Source organism: Euprymna scolopes, chromosome 34 (genome assembly GCF_053919585.1).
Source record: "Euprymna scolopes isolate OS-2025 chromosome 34, ASM5391958v1, whole genome shotgun sequence".
In the NCBI taxonomy this organism is placed as follows: Eukaryota; Metazoa; Mollusca; class Cephalopoda; order Sepiida; family Sepiolidae; genus Euprymna; species Euprymna scolopes.
In genome coordinates, this window is record NC_136515.1 from 22,599,633 (window position 1) to 22,617,484 (window position 17,852).

The following is a 17,852-nucleotide window of genomic DNA, read 5'->3' on the forward strand; positions in this document are numbered from 1 at the left end:
CATTTAATAATAGTAATTTGAGACAACTATCAGTTTTAACGTTTATTTTGGTTTATTTATTATTATTATTATTATTATTATTTTTTTAATCATTTAACAGCAACAAATAATGTTTTTTCAAATGTTCTCTGAACCTAATTTGATCCGATCTCTTGCGTCTGTGTTATTATTGCTAACCCTGACCTGTCTCGGTTATGTGGGTATGTTGTCCCCTTGAAAAAAAAAATTGTAAATTATAAAATGCTATTTAAGTTGAAAACGAACTCTGTAAATGAACAAAACTGAAGAAAAAAATACACAACATAATAATAATAATAATAATAATAATAATAATAAAAGAAAAACAAGTTCTATTCACAGCCAAAATATACACGCATCCTTTAAAATATGACTGGTGATATATAAAAAAATAAAATAAAATAAAAATAAATATTGAATTAAAAGCCGATCAAAATAATATTCAGTCTTGTAGATAAACGTGTTTTATGAAAAAAAGTTTGTTTTTTCCCCTCCTTTTTGGAAGGCTTGTGATATTTAACAAAAAGAAAAAATATATAATTCCAATCTTTTACTGTTAAGTGTTAACGTCTTTTGCGTCGCAAATTTATTTATTTTTTTTTTATTTCAAAATAACTTAAAGTTTTACTCAATTAAAAGACAAACATAAAGAAAACCAGTTTTATTTGGATTTTATTTTTTTTTTATTTATAACCAATTCTAATCAAGTGTTTGTGAATAATCCAATCTAAGCTTATAGAAAAACCTTTCTAATATTTTGCTGCTGTTTTAGTAAAAAAAAAAAAAAAAAAAAAAAAAAAAAAAAAAAATTGTATTATAATGCTATCGTGGTCAACAATTTGGTATTCTTCGATGCCATCCTGTTACCAAAGTGATGGTAGGGTTCGTCATCGTCGACGACCAACAATCCGCCCTCGTACCCTCCTCAACTGGTGCTCTCCTACTAATCATCACGGATTTATTACGTATCTGGTCCTTGCCATCATTTTATTCAACATAGATCTAAGCAGTTGCGAAAATGGTCACCTAAAACCAAACAATGGTCAGCAGCACCGATTCTTGAAAGATCCCAGTAAAGGCCAGGGTGCTGTGATGACTCTCACCTACAAAGACCCGAGCAGCGGGCTACGTCGGAACGAGGACAACAACGGTGTTTTTGGCATTGGAAGCGCCGTGAAACATATTACTGGTCAAATTATTCACGTCCGCTCAGGAAATAACTCTTTTGGGTGTCATACGATCGACAATCCACCCGGGCATAAGGTCAAGAGTTGGGTGGCTTTATTGATGAGAGGAGGCTGTGAATTTTCAGACAAAATCCGAGTAGCAACCAAATACAATAACGCATCCGCGACGGTCATTTACGACCAAAAGAACGGACCTCGGATCAACGGCATGGAAATTGATTCAGACGGTAAGTTGTTTTTTTGTTTTTTTGTTTTTTTGTTTTTTTTTCATATATATATTTATTCTATTTATTTTTATTTGTAAATATTAGTGTTGGGACGATTAATCGTAAAAAATCGGAAATTTTGTGCCTATTTTCCGATGCCAAAAACGATTCTTTGGGGTATGTTTACAATCCGCAGAGATTCGAAAAAGTGGCAAAAAATTCAAATATATAACAAATAAATGTTATCAAAGGCAAGATAAGTTACTCTTCTACCTAACTGGAAAATTTTTTAGTGGTTTTACTGATTTTAAAACGTTTATTCGGTTAGAAAAACATAGCATATCGCGCGTTACGCGAGAACAAGAAAAATGGCTGCGACATGGCACTAAAATATTTTAAGTCTGAAAAATGACTTAAAAAATAAAACAAAATACGGTGATTTTTTTACGACGTGCCCCAGCGTATTATAAACACCCCAACATCCCATGTTAAGAACGACTTTCGTAATAAACACCTCCAACCTCGGAAGCCGTTCTTAACATGGGGAGGTTGGGGGGGTTATTCCGAAAGCCGTTCTTAACATGGGGTGGTTGGGGGTGTGTATACTACGTTGGGGCAGGTGGTAAAAAAATACCTAAAATACTGTTAGAAACCCATCCACTATATGTCACAGGAACTTGATAAAAATTAAAGTTATTGTCAAGATTGTCTACAGCTATTATTTGTAAATTATCGAACTAGTAGTTCGACGAACTACAGCTGAACCCCACTCGTAAAAATTAAACTTCTTAAACTCACAAAAATAATACGTTCTTGTCCAAAATTACCCCTGAAATAAATTAAATAAAACTACCTGTTGCGAAACGAAGATATCATATTCCAAAATTCACGTGAATTAAATAGTTTGATTTTTAAATTAGAAAATCATATTTAAGCAATTAATAGGAATTCGTAGACATTACAACATAAATCTAGCAAGTATGAATTATTGAGTTATCTTGTTTCTTGGGATAATTTTCAAGATAGTGACGTGAGACATTCAGCATTCACTCTTCTCGCTCATAAAATTTGATTTTTTAAATAAAACTAATTGACCAGTTTACGTGATTTTTTTAAAAAATATTTTCGTTTGGTCACGAGTACGTACATCATACAGATTTTTTTTTTTTCTACTATAGGGGGGGATTCAGGACAAGAACCAAATGAAGCAAGAAATTTTTAGTTTTTTATGATCTAAAAATGTTTAAAATATAGGTGAAATTGACTTTTAACGGACCCTAAAAATTTTGCGGTAATTGTGGCTTGGTAGACCAACAGTCAACACAAAACCTACTTTAAAAAAAAACAAAACAACAACTTGTTTTCTCGGGATTTGGCGCTAGCAACTAGTTTTCACGATACTAAAAAGATACTTTTCCGCATGTCTCGTGTAGTTATATAACGCGGCGGCCATATTTTTCCATATTTATAAAATTTGACTTTGTTTCCACCTTTCCTTTAAAATGTTAACTTGGAAGGTTTTCAAATATGCTGAAAACGAATATCGCATTTAAATTTTTCGCAAATAAGTAATTTTCCGGATATTAAGCAATGTAATGATTTGTTATAAGTGGTGGCCATTGTTGTACGCACAAGCGCGCATATTTTTGCTTGTGCAGATTTGTGATCTATTAAACCAACGCATTTCATGTAAAACCATTACGTATTTACGTGTCATGTAGAAATTAGTATAAATTCAAAAATTGTGAAAAATGATCTAGTACAAGATGTGCTTAACAAAAATCATCCACAATTATGTTCTGTTAAAAAAAAAATGGCGAACCTTAATTTAACTCCGTTTTTCATACTGAATTGGTCGCACAACTCTTCTACATTAGAACATACGTTAAAACTCGATAATTCGGTAAATTCTATTTTTACTTGCAATTATTTTTCCCAGAGATCATTTTTTCGTAATTTAAAAAAAAAAATATTCATTTTGACATGATACGTAAGTACGTAATTAAATAAATAAATAAAATAAAAACTGAAACGCATTGGTTTAATCACTAATACCGTCTTTAACGCGTGCGCATGTCAAATTCCGGAATTTCTGTAGAATAATCTGGAAGACTTGCCGATATCAAAAATCTACATTGTTACTGCCCTCTGAACTCTATCGCTCATCCTAAGTCCGGGTGGCAACGGAGCCCCCCCTCCCTATAAAAACAAACAAACAAACAAGAGCTCAGCTTTAATATTGGTTCTAGTTTTATAAGAATTTGGTTCAATAATCAATTTAATGACCAAACAATACAGTAATAATTTAATTATTGTTTGGTTTTTAAATTATTAATTGAACCAGATTGTCATGAAACTAGAACTGATTTATTGGAAACGCATGCAGAATACGGACCGTGCTATTTTGTAGATAGGAATTTTCGGCAGGCCTGGTGGACATTGTCGAGAGTGCCCCCCCTCTAAATTCCACACTTTTCACTTTTTTCCTAATAATATCAACGATTACAGACTTAAGTTTCAGATTATAAAAAAAAAAAAATGAAAATAAAATTTTATAACTTTTCACGTGGGGGTTCAGTTTACAATTATAACGTTTTACTAAATTGAACACGAACTTTGTGACTACGATGAATAGATAGATAAAGATATACATAGATGAGATGAATCTTGAGAGTGGGAGGATGGGGGTCGTTTTTTATCCCCTCCGTTGTAACCCCTACCTTTCGGTCACATCGAAAAGAGTTGCCATTTTTTTTTCATCATGGCCACAAAGTTCGTGGTCAATTTAGCACAACGTTATAATTGAAAACTGAACCGCATGTGATAAGTTATGAAAATTAAAAAAGAAAATTTTTTTTATGTAATCTGAAACCTAAGTCTGTCATCGATGATATTAACAGGAAAAACGTTTTTTAAAAAAAGTGAAAATTGTGGAATTTAGAGGCGGGGGGGGGGGACAGAGGGACTGCCAAAAGTCACCACAGAATTACCCCACCCTATATGTAACACGATGTAACTTTATTATAAATTAATATTATCAGTATAACTTTTGTACCATTTAAAAAAAAGGGCAAAATAAACCAGTAATAATTGAAAGCATTTTTTTTTTCATCGAACGAAAATAATGAAATTGCGAGGCGAAAATCGTGTTTACATAATTGGCGCTTTAAAATAACGTTCCCATGTAGTAGACATTCAGAACGTGAAAACATACCCGTATTTAATAAATCTAGCAAAAATCAACTAATGGTCAGATTTCCGTGAAATTTTCGATACTTATCCATTTTAGAATTAAATTACATATAAAAGGCAGTTTTCGTAAAATATACAAGGAGAAATATTTTTTTAGTGCGTGTTCCCCCCCCCATATTTATTTTTTTAGAAATTCGAACAAAATATATTTAAATCTATCGAAATTTCTATTTATTATGAAGCATAAGAGTTCAAATAAGTAAAAAATATTTATTTTTAAAAAATTTAAATACACATATTGAACAAAAATTTACCTTGAAGTTGCAATTAAAAAATTGATATACACTTAATATTATTATGTTTTTTTTTTTAAATAGCGTTTTTTTCGAATACTATAATCAGTTGAATTGCCAAGAAAAAGAAACTTCGTAAACATTAACTAATTTTTAAAAGATTAAAACGATTAAAATTCCATTATTTCAAAATGTTGCGTTACAACATAGATTTTTAATTGTGTTTAAATTTTTTTTTTAAATATTAAGTTTTAAAATAAACATGACTCTTGTCAGCTATTTTATCGCCAGATTAAAATCAACTTGAAAATATTATTGCACAAATATCAGCATTTTGTAGACCCCCCCTCTCATATTTTGTTTGTCTCTTTTTACCGAACAAAATATGGAAGCCCGTAGGTAATCAAAAGAACATTCAGTAAAACCGTATTTCATATTAAATATATAAATGTTTATAATATTATTAATCATTAAACTGTGTAAATCTTAAAACCTAACAAAATTATAACAAAGATTAATTATTAATTACAGTTTGAAGAAGATAAACAAAGGTTTTAAAAAATCATTAAGTCGCTTCTGCTTTTCCATGGTTCGTATAGTTAACACAAATCTGACGTCACAGAAACATGCGGTGCAATCTTCACAATCGTTTGGTAGTCCCTAGGGGACACTCTTGACAACGGCTGCTAGGCGTGTCAGAATTTTTTGGGAATTTTTGACACCACTAACACAAAACTGCGAATAAAATATATTAAAAAACTCATAATTTCTCCTTTTAAAATGGGTTGTTTATTTTCTTTATGGAATATACTTCCAAAATAAACTATTAAAGTTGTTTAAAAAATAATAGAAATATTATTTTCTATTAAAAATGTCAGGGTTTACAAAGTGCCTGCGCGCGTTCATGCAGCCATTTTTTTTACGCAATGAAATGAATTGAATTTTACGAATGAAATTGTTTTTCAATTTTTTCATTTTAAAAATCTATAAAAAAATTTTTATTGGTTCAATTTTTACGATATTTCCAGATTCAATGTGAAATTTTATGTTCTTTCCAATAAACCGAATATAATATTATAGACAAGCGGGTTTTTTTAATTCACCCCCACCCCCATTTTGAAATGTCTATTAAAATGAAAATAATTAATTTTCTCACGTCAAATTTATATATCACAAATTGAAGATAAATGATCAAGAAATAAAATAAGCTAATTTAAAACAACAACAACAACAACAACAACAACAACAAAAAAGAGTAGTTATTTGCAAATTTACCTGTAAAGTCCAAAATTTAAAACATTTTTTTTAAACCACGTTGAATTTTGTTTTGTTTTTTTTAAAGTGAAACCTTATAATCTTGTTATATTGTCCAGAAAATTCTTTACAATTACGACAATGTTTTCTATTTCAGTCAATGTTTTTTTCTTAGATATTAAAAAAAAAATTCACTCCATAAAGAAGCAATAAAATATATTAAACTAAAAACTCATGTATTTCTTTCAAATAAGAAAAAAAAAAATTCGTCGAGTGTTTTTTTTTGTTTTGTTTTTTTTTAAGGCAAAAACTGATAAGTAAAATGTGATCATTTTTAACCTACGGTGACATATATTTATTCACGCACAAGGCTTGACGGCTTACACGTATGTGTTGTTTTTACGTCCTTTTATCCATCCGTATTTCAAAACAGGAAGAAACATCGGCTAGCTAACACCGGTTAATGCTTATGTAATGGCGGTCTTTTCAAATGGTTTTAAAAATTCTTTTACATGGAAAATAAAATATGAATATGGACAAATTCTCATAAATGAAGAATGGAAGCATCCATTGATTAGTATTTTATATAGGTAAGTGTTTTTTTTTTAATTTATATATATATATATTATATTTAGATTAAGTTAAAATTCGTTGAATTTCGTGAAATCTTTTTTAAAGAAAACCGATTTAAAAAACAATATTGTATATTTTTCGATAAAACCTTTTATTTTAAAGTTTGGTCTTTGCTCCTTTTATTGAAAAAAAAATAGGGGTTAAATTACATTATTCATATTGTTATAAGCTTCGAAAGATAGCGAGTCTAAATAATAACTCCTTTTTTAATGGCGACTTCTGACACTCCTAATGCCGGGCACCCAAGCTAGTAATTTATTAAGATCGATAACGAAAGAACTCTAGAAAAAATTGTTTAGGCATTAAAGATAAATTTGTTTTTGTTATATAGTACTAAATTTAGTATTATGCATCTAAAATTGAAAAAAAAAAATCACGCTTGAAAAGTATCAACATTATGCGAAAAAGCCGTAGCAAAACGAAATGGTCATGGAATTTTATCTGGTGTGTTTATTTATTAACGAAACCAAGTGAAAACTGTTTTTTCTCAATTTTAAATACATAATACTGATTTTGATTTTAATGAAAATGATTCCTTGTTTAATATATATAATGAAAACATGAAACTACTTTTAATATATAAACAAGCTTCCTTTCTAGGGCAATTGCTCTTGACATATCAAAGGCCTTTGACAAGGTATGACATAAGGGTCTACTTCACAAGATTTCCAGCTACGGTATAACTGGAAATGTTTTCTCAATCATTAAATTATTTCTCTTCGATAGGCTCATAAGAGTAGTGGTAGATGGACAAAAATCGGAGGCCTGCAATATAAATGCTGGAGTCCCTCAGGGGGCAATCCTGGGCCCAACTCTCTTCCTGATCTACATCAATTACCCCCCTAAACACATACTTAAACAATTCGTTGACATCTATGCTGATGACACGACCATCTACGGCAACACATCAAAGGCTGTAAATGACAAAGTTCTCTCTGATTCTCTCTCTGATCTCGAGCGCGTGGTTGAGTGGGGGAAGACGTGGCTGGTTACCTTTAATGCATCTAAAACCAAACTCCTATCTTTACATCATCAACGCTCTGATCCCCATCTGGCATCAATTGTGATGGATGGATCTCGTCTGGGTGAGGCCCCGTGTTTTGACAAGCTTCTGGGTTTGACCTTTACTCCTGATCTGAAATGGAACACGTAGATCAAATCTGTTGCCAAGGTCGCTGGAAAGATGGTGGGATCCTTCTACCGCTCCAGAAGATATCTCACTACTGATGCAATTCTCTATCTATATAAAAGCCAAGTACGTCCAAGGATGGAATACTGCTACCATATCTGGGCAGGAGCTGCTAAAAACAGCCTATCCTGCCTTGACAGAGTACAAAATAGACTTCGTGGCTTAGTGGGGGATGCCCTTTTCTCTACCCTGCAACCTCTCTCCCACAGAAGAGACGTTGCGAGCCTATCCTTGTTTTATCGTTATTTCCATGGCAGGTGCTCGTCTGAACTCCAATCTCTGGTCCCCCCTCGCCAATCTTTCTCGAAAAACACCCGTCTAGCTGAATCCACTGTGAAAAATTTCCCCCACTCTTTATCTGTGCCTAAATCAAAACGCGGATTCCATGAACAAAGCTTCTTTCTTAGGACTGCACGTGCACGCCTGTGGAACTGTTCCGTCTGCCTGCTTCCCACTTGACTACAACTTGGATGTGTTCAAGTCCAACGTTAACAAATTCCTAATGAACCGCCCCCTTAAGTAAACACTTCATCAAATCTCCACACTAACGTAATGTACTTGCAATAACCCTTATCCCTGAGTGGCTTCCGGGCCTTGATAAGTGGTGATCACTGTGTAAAAAAAAAAAAAATGTTTTTCTCGCGTTGTTCCATGATCGCGATCGTTATAAATTGTCAAGTTTTTCATCGCGTTTACATGTAATCACCTCCCCCTCCCCACCTCTCCTAAATTGTAGTTTTTATTTTGCGGAAGCATATGGTATGATGAGAGGAAAATAATGCCAACATCCGTTTAATTTAATTTTTTTTTTTTTTTCACTTAAAAAAAGTGTTTTGCCTTATTCCTGTTTCGAGTTGATCGACTCCTTTGAAGAAAGTATTTTGTGTGGTTTACGTCCACATTGTTTTATGATTTTCATTTTGTTAAAAAAAAAATATATTGGCGATTGTGCAGTCTAGTTAACAAGAAAGGTGCTAAAACATGGCGTTGTAAAAATGGCTCAAAGAAATAGAAAGAAATAGCACAAAAGTTAAAAGTACGGAAAATAAGAATTGTTCTTTTTTTTTTTTTTTTTTTTTCTCTCACTTGGGAACCACTGCTTATCAAGTCCCGGAGACCATTCGAAGATAAGCGTTAATGAGTGTTAAATAGACGGTCAGATAACATCGTGATGATTAGTGATGGTGGAACTTGGGTATGGTTTAATTATTTAAGAGGACAGCTCAACAACTTATTTACATTACTGTTATAGTTAGCTAGGAAGTAGTCCCACAGTATTGTTCCACAGACGGAAACTCTGCTCATGGAATTTTCATTTAGTATTAGGCATAGTGAGGGGGAAATGGTGACAGTTGCTGCAGCTAGATAAGTGTTTGTTGCGAAAGTTTTACAAAGATTGAAGCTCAGTCGAGCACTTACCATAAAAGTAAGGATAGAGCTTTTGGAATTTTCGTTCAGTTTTAAATACAGGTTAAGACCCACCCACCCTCTAATCGCTTAATAGTTTAATAATCATTTGTTGTGTTTTTGGAATCAAATAAAATCGACTTTCCTAAGTAATTTTGCAGGGGTAGAGGTAGCTTCTCTGAAAATTTTAAATAGTGGCCGAGCTCCTCCCACTTATTTTGAAAATAAATATCAAATCGTTTGGTAACGGTACAGAATCGTTAACAAACGAGAAATTGTAAAAAGATTATAAAAAATAAATAATAAATAAATAAACGAATGCTGATACCAAACGCAGTATAATTTAATTATCTACTTAACTATACTTTTCACATGCTGCTGCTGCAGCTATTTTAAAGTTTTTGGAAAAATATGATTTCATTCAAAACTGTCTTTACACACGGAGAAAAAACAAAACAAATGGCTGTTTATCGCTTAACTGGAGGAGCGGCTTAATTCCTGAAAGTTAAAAAAATGACTATTCCTACCACTAACCTTAAGTCCGGCTTGCAAGCCCCCCCCCCTTCCGTTATTTGGGTTTAGTGTTAGTTTTTTTGTTTGGTTAGTATTTCTATATTTCAAGAAAAGATCCCCCTACAAACGATCATTTACGGCATGTTATAAAAACAGCTTCTAAAAGTTAAAATAAAAATTCCCGCATATTAATGGTACACAGATCGGTAGATAATTATATTCTATTGCGTTTGGTATAAGGAATTTGTTGTTTTATTTTGTTTACAATTTTTCGACTGTTAACTATTCTGCACTTTCACCATTTACCCCGTTGTTTCTATTAATTTGCCACCCAATGAGGCCAGAGTTAAACACAATGTTGTTTTTTAATGTAGGGGAAAAATTCAACTCCCTAACAAATGGGGCCAGTTTGAATTGGGACAAAATTAAAGATGCTTCAGTTTAGAAAGATTTCTATTTCACAGATCGGGGACAGAAAAGAAAGTATAGTAACTGAACAGGTACTACACTTTAAGATAAACGTTGAGATTTGCGTCGCGGACATATTATCGATAAAAACATTTATTGGTGATAATCTTTTTTAAAGTTATTACTAAGGCTGTGACAACAGCATATTCTTTTCATTGTTTTGACTCTCAAGTATATATCCGACACAGTAAGACACAATCAACCGAGAACCACATCAGTCTATATAAAAACATACCAAATACACACTCAATGTTCAAAACAATGAAAAGAATATGCTGTTGTCACAGCCCTAGTTATTACATGACGAAATGGTTGAAGTGACTAAAAAAATTGTTTAGTTCTCTTCCACTGCAAGAACTTAGACACCAGGGTCAGAAAGTGAGAATGAGAAGTCGGCACCCATGAGGAGGGGTACTCTGACCTGCAAAAAATACCTGGGCAGGCCCATCAGCATTCCTCGGTAAGGGCACCTCATGCGATCAGCAATAAATTATTAAATCTCTTAAAGAGAGAAGGCAAGGCTTGGGAAGGCGGACCTCCTAGAACTGCACATAACTAAACTTCGACCGCAAAATCAACAGGGACCGGATCATTACAGGAATAGTCTAATCTCTGTGGATTTTGAGGACCAAGGATAAAAAATTCTTAGCTGTTGGATTGGTTGGTTGGTTGGTTGGTTGGTTGTTTTTGTTTTACGGCATATCAACCCTTTTCGGGTTATTTAATGCCGAATCCAAAGATTTTGAAGAAAAATTTTTTTAATAGAATATATTTGTTGTTTTCACGTCAGTTTCTATTTAACCCATAGTTGGGACCCTAACAGGTACTACCACTCTGGGTCAGAGTGGACCTGGGAGCAATGGTAATTAAAGGGTGGTTCCACACTCCCCAAAGCCCACAAGCTGGGGCCTCACCACTGGATATAGTTTAAGGTCATATCCAGGACCCCTATTGAGGGACTTTTACCCTCTGCAGGGGGGCAGTTGGCGTATTCTAATGCCCCACCGACAGGGCCATAGCTGTTGGAAGTGAAAATCTATTTAGTATTAATATGCAAAGAATCTGAAGAAAAATATTTTTGAAATGATTAAATATGCCAGTATAATCGACGGATTTCCAAGATGGCGGCATGATTGAACAGATTTTTTTTTTCTCGCGTTCTTCCATGGCCGAGCATCTTTATAAATTACACTAATCTGATCTGACATTCCATCTCTTTGCTCTAGGATTACACTGAAGATGGCGAGTAAGGACTAGATGGGAAGTACGCTCGCATCCGTAGAGCATCACACACCTAACACAGCATTTATATACCCCTACCCCAATTGAAAGGTTAGACCTGGAAACCGCTTGCGGAACATATCCCATGCCGATTTTACTCACTACCATCTCCAGTGCTTAATATACCCCATCCCTAGCAAAAGAGGTCCACCACTTTGAGAGGGTGTATTTATTTATTTCCCAGCTCGAGAAATGTGACACGAGGATCGGAAAGTTGGATTGAAAAGTCAGCAGTTCAAAAGCAAAAGATGTGAAGAAAGAGGCACTTCAGTAATAACTAATCCCTTCTCAAAGAGAGAAGACAAAGAACTGCATAGGACCAACCCTACACCGCAATCAACAGGGAACAGGAATGGTCTAATCTAAATATCAATACGATAGCATATGTGTTATTTTGTGTGTCACGCTTACATCTTTTTTTCCTTCCGAGTGACTGTTGTTTAATTGTTATGACTTTCTATTTCTTGTAATAAATCATTTTACCAAGAATTCATAAGTTCTGGTTTCGGATTCAATCATAGCTAAAGGAACTCCAGTTATATATTTTTTTTCTTCATACGTTTTGGTTTTGATTTCGGTTTCGGTTCAAGCTGATGCACCCAAGTCATATCGATATATATATATATATATATATATATATATATATATATATATATATATATATATATATATTTTAAATCACAACTTTATAATGTATAAAAATCGATAGAAAATTGATTATAATAATATATATGAAATCTGCATAAAGTAAAATATCATATTTAAGCATAGCTTACAACCTGGCTATGCCGGGCGTCCCCGCTAGCTTAGATAAATACTTTTGCAGTTTTAACAAAAGAGCTACAATAATATCAGGGCGTCTCCATTTACGCTGAACATCCACAAAATACCAACATCAATATATTACATATCTAAGAGTCCGTTGTGGAATTTCCACAGGTCCCGCTAGTCTCTGTTGGTTTTGTGGTCGAGGAAAGAAATGGTACTTTTAAGTGAGCGTATCTGCCCTTAATAAACCTTTTGCGCTCATGGTGTGAGTTTGGTTAGTGCATTTATTACTCTCCCACGGCAAGAAAATTAGACACAGTTAGGAATGTAGGATTTGAAAAGTCAGCACTAGAGAAGAAAACCATTCTGGCTGAATAGAAATTGCTTTGTTAGCATCCCTCGGCAGGGGCGCCTCTGGCATTTAACAATAAACGGGTTTTCAAACAATTGCATTCAAATAAAATCACTATTACTCACTTCTGTGTCATGTCAAAATTAGTATAAATTCTAAATCTATTATATATGTAAATGTAAAGTGTCTGTGTGTGCGTGTGTCTATGTGTGTCTGTGTACATTTTCATACGCAATAACTCTGTCAATTTCCAGTTTACAGACTCGAAATTTGATATACAGGGTACTGAGATTTTGGAAAAATCTTTGTAATCCATTTTCGGCCAGAAATTTGGCGGTTAAGGGGTCAAAGTTCAACGATTTGACCTTTGAGAACTCTACCAAACTCCTCCGCCAATTTTGAGTCTAAAATTTTAGATATAGGATCCTTTGACATGGATCTAACTTAATAACTTGATTTGAGCCCAAAACAATAAATGTTAAGGGGTCATAATAGGGGTCAAAGTTTTTAAAAAATTGACCTTTTTTTTCTTTCTTTTTTCTTTCTTTTTTTTTTTTTTTTTTTTTTTGTTCAGCATACACCTCCAAACACCCGGGCAACGCCGGGCTGTATTTTTTTTGAAAAAAATAGGAGACTTACGGTCGGAGATTTTCTGTCTTCCAATGGCGGATTTTAAGGAAATCAAGAGAGATAAGTCAGTTTGTCATACTGGATTGGTCGCACAATTCTTCCACAATAAAACATACGATAAAACTCGATAAATTCTATTTTTACTTGTAATTATTTTTCTATTGAATCTTCAAAAATTAGATAGTTATCTCCCTTAGCGCTTCTCCCCTTTGTAGCTAAAATTACAAAGATGGCTGCGTCACGATCGTTAAAACGCACAAATTCTTATTTTATTAGTAAATTTTGGAAATACTTTTTTAAAGAAAAAAAAAATGTACCAAAAATTATTAAAAACTAAAAATAATATCGTCAAATTTTGGCAAACTTAAAAAATTAAATGGAGTTATCTCCTCTTCGTAACTGAAATCGCCAAGATGATTGCGGCGCGATCAGTCTCACTAAAATTTGATCTTTTATTTCTAAAAGAAAAAAATACTTGCTCAAATTAAGCGATTTTTCATAAGAAATAGTCAACCACCTCAGCAGAAATAACCTTCTTAGTGACACGCAATATGGTTTCCGTTCTGCAAGATCTACTGCAGATGTGCTAACGGTTATATCTCATAGGATTAGTGAATCTCTTGACAAAGGCTTCCTTTCTAGGGCAATTGCTCTTGACATATCAAAGGCCTTCGACAAGGTACGGCATAAAGGCCTACTTCACAAGATTCCCAGCTACGGTATAACTGGAAATGTTCTCTCTATTATTAAATCATTTCTCTCTGATAGGCTCATAAGAGTAGTACTTTATTTATTCCATGATAGACACGTACAACAGATTTTTCTTTCTTTTCGTTTTTTAATATCCTAAGTATAAGTACCAACAAAGGTATTTTCTATTTCTTTTAATAAAAAAGAAAATAGAATTTATGTGCTGAGAAAGATTTCGTTGGGAAAAGGTTGGTTTACTTATTTCTTTTTTCGTCATAGTAAACGTTTTCCTGATTTATTAAAACATTCGTAAAGTTATGTAAGATTTTTCTATTTGATTTTAGTCTGAAAGTCTGTTAACGAGATATATTCTTTTCCGTATAATAAAGCAGAAAGTATATATATATATATATATATATATATATATATATATATATATATATATATATATATTAGTGGAGATGGTAATTAATAAAAACTGAATAAAGTGCTCAATACTGTTGTAGAGCAAATATGCGTTTTATTTTTCTGTTAAGTTACATTGTTTCGGCTACACGGCCGTTTTTTTGGCCGTCTGTAGCGCCCTCAGACTTTTACAGAAATGTTCGCTATTTTGAGATAGCGAACATTTCTGTAAAAGTCTGAGGACGCTACAGACGGCAAAAAAAAACAAAAACGACCGTGTAGCCGAAACAATAATGTAACTTAACAGAAAAATACGGTAATAAAAAATAAAACATATATATATATATATATATATATATATATATATATATATATATATATATATATATATATATATATATATATATAATATAAAGCTGAACGCCTATAATAAAGAAGAAAGTGTGTGTGTGTGTGTATATATATATGCTAGAATGTTTTAATCTTAAATTCTATGCATAAAAAGAATTCAGCGTAATAGTGAAATGAAACGATAAAAATGAATAAATAATTAATCAAGGCTCGTTTTTCAAAAGAATATGCAAATTAGTTAACCTTCATGTAGTCGCTCGCATATCCTTGGTTGAGTATATTATGAATTTCGTTTGAATAATTTTTATATAGAACTCGGCTAAGGATTTTTTATCCTCAGCTCCCAAAATTAACAGAAATTAGACCATTCCTGTAATGATCCGATCCCTGTTGATGCTGGGGGTGGGAGTTTAGTTCTGCGCAGTTCTAGGAGTCCATACTCCCAGGCCTTTCTTGTCTTTGGGAAGGGGTTAGTTTATTGCCAATCCCCTGAATCGCCCTTACAAGGGACTGCCGACAGTGCTGCCCAAGCGAATTTTACAAATCAGAGTACCCCACCTTAAGGCGCTGACTTCTCAGTCTCACTTTCCGAGCAACAGTTCTTGCAATGAGGGGAGCCAAACAGCAATTTTTAAATAGAAAGGTAAGGGGTTTGTATTACAATCCGTAGAGGTACAAAAATTTCAAATATATAACAAACTAGCAGGGAGACCCGACGTTGCTCGGGATTGAATGATGATCAACGAATATTTCACACTCCTATATTTTTATTGCCATCGAAATCCGTGAAATCGTCCGAGAGGAAGCTTCACATGCCTCCATGCAGTAACTTAGTCCAAAATATATTATTCTACATTGCACTCTAGAGAACCTACTGTTTCTTTTATATTTTTTTATATATATAAACTTCGTTCCAGTTAACAAAATAACAAAAAAAAAGAAAAAAGAAAAAAAAAACACGTTATCAACTTACCCACACTAGAATTTTTACGGCCCGTTGTTCTATCATTGTTGCTAAGCGACGACATGGAAAAATGGCTTTACCGATGATAGATAAATTAAAATAACAGTTTCGATTATCAATAATTATCGGAGGTATTCTGAGACAAAACTTAACTAAGATCACTCCTAGACTTATACACTAAAGTTCTGTAAATTTTAAAGAAAATCTGTTCAGCCGTTTCAGAGTCTATAAGGAACGAACTCACACAAAGACAAAGTCGCATTTATATAATTGTAGATAGATAGAGATAAATGTTAGCAAAGGCAAGATAAGTTACTCTTCCACCTATCTGGAAAAGTTTTTAATGGTTTTACTCACTTTAAAACATTTAATCAGTTCGAAAAACATTGCCGAGTGCATTGGTACGAACAAGAAAATGGCAAAAACTGGCACCTAAATATTTAAAGTTTTGAAAATGATTTAAAAATTAAAATCTTAAACAAAATACTGTTAGAAGCTCACCCAATATATGTAACCGTAACATATATTGGGTGAGCTTCTAACAGTATTTTGTAACCGTAACATATATTGGGTGAGCTTCTAACAGTATTTTGTTTAATTTTATGTTTAAGGCATTACCAGAACTTTAAATATTTAGATTTCAGTTTTCGTCGCCATTTTCTTGTTCATAGCAATGCGCTCGACAATGTTTTTCGAACCAATTAAATGTTTTAAATGAGTAAAAACCGTACGAACTTCTCGAGATAGGCAGAAGAGTAACTTATTTTGCCTTTGCTAACATTTATTTGTCATATTTTTTTGAATTTTTGACAACATTTTCGTACCTCTGTGGACTGTAATACAAACTCAAGGTATGGCGTTTCTGAATTTTTTGGAGATGAGGATTAGTTATTCGTATTATTTGGATTCATCAGACTACTGTTCTCATCGTGAGTGACTTTCAGTCGGTGTAACCTCCGACCTTCTTTAGGTGTATTTTGCCAAACTCGGGAATGTTTCTGTTGAACTTGGGAATTTGAAAGGACCCGTGGCGCAATGGTTAGAGTACTTGGAAAAATCAATTGTAAATGATTTTCTCCTGAAGGTTCAATCCTCAGTGTTGGCAACCGAAAAATACAATTGCGAATTACTTAGAATCTCCATCCAGTCATGGCTGATGGAACAAGAGCACGCTACCCCTGTGAAGTAAAGGGTTCCGCTCAAAATTCCGTCCAAATTCCCGAGTTCGGCAAAAACATTCCCGAGTTCGACAAAAACATTCCCGAGTTCGACAAGATACACCTAAAGAAAGTCAGAGGTTACATCAACCGAAATGTGAAAATCGCACCCAAGATGAGAACAGTAGTCCGATGAATCAAAATAATATGAAACCCAAGGTAGGCTTTTAATAGCGATGTCAGAGCGAGAAAACTGAACTTTATATGTGTCTTGATTCTAGTTATGAAAAGAAAACCGTGTATGATTTCATATGTGCTTATCGTATTTTAAAAAGAAAATCAGTATGAAGACTTTCAAAAAGACCATTGTAAAGAACATTAGTTCATCTATACAGCGCGGCTTAAGAGTCTCATCTACCATCGAGAGAAGGATTGACCTGGCCTGTTTCTCAACCTGGTATTTTACCTCGCGGTACATATAGCGCCTCGCCTTCCCAAATGGTCACCCATCTGGTACTGGCCAGGCTTAACATTGTTTAACTTCGGTGATCTGGCGAGAACCGGTGTGTCAACGTGAATTGTGCCGTATAGTTATGTAAGAACATTGGTAGATGAATTAAATTTCCTCTTGCATACTTGTGTGTACACTAGTTAAAGATGAGCGTCACTTTCATGATTGAAATATAAAACTCTAAGAAAAAGACAGCTGGAAGAAGGTATATCGATGCGTGACCCATTTCATCCTAGGATTTCATCAATGTTTCAATGTGAGTGTTTTTCTGGTGTAAATATGTTTAGACTGTAACTGAATAACGAGGAACTAATATTGTTCATGTCTGTAATTGCTTTGGAGTATTATTCGTTAGAATGAAATATAACGTTTGCATGTTTCTG

The 17,852-nt window shown here is 33.5% G+C and overlaps 1 protein-coding gene across 1 annotated transcript in view; it reads left to right on the forward strand.

Annotated features, from left to right (window-relative positions):
• The first annotated feature begins 761 nt into the window (after positions 1-761).
• Positions 762-17,852, forward strand: part of LOC145259130 (RING finger protein 150-like) — a 182,220-nt gene continuing 165,129 nt past the window's right edge. The window contains exon 1 of the mRNA XM_080116809.1: positions 762-1,432. Within this exon, the coding sequence (XP_079972935.1) occupies positions 838-1,432 (595 nt within the window). The 5' untranslated portion in view covers positions 762-837. The remainder of the gene's footprint in view (positions 1,433-17,852) is intronic.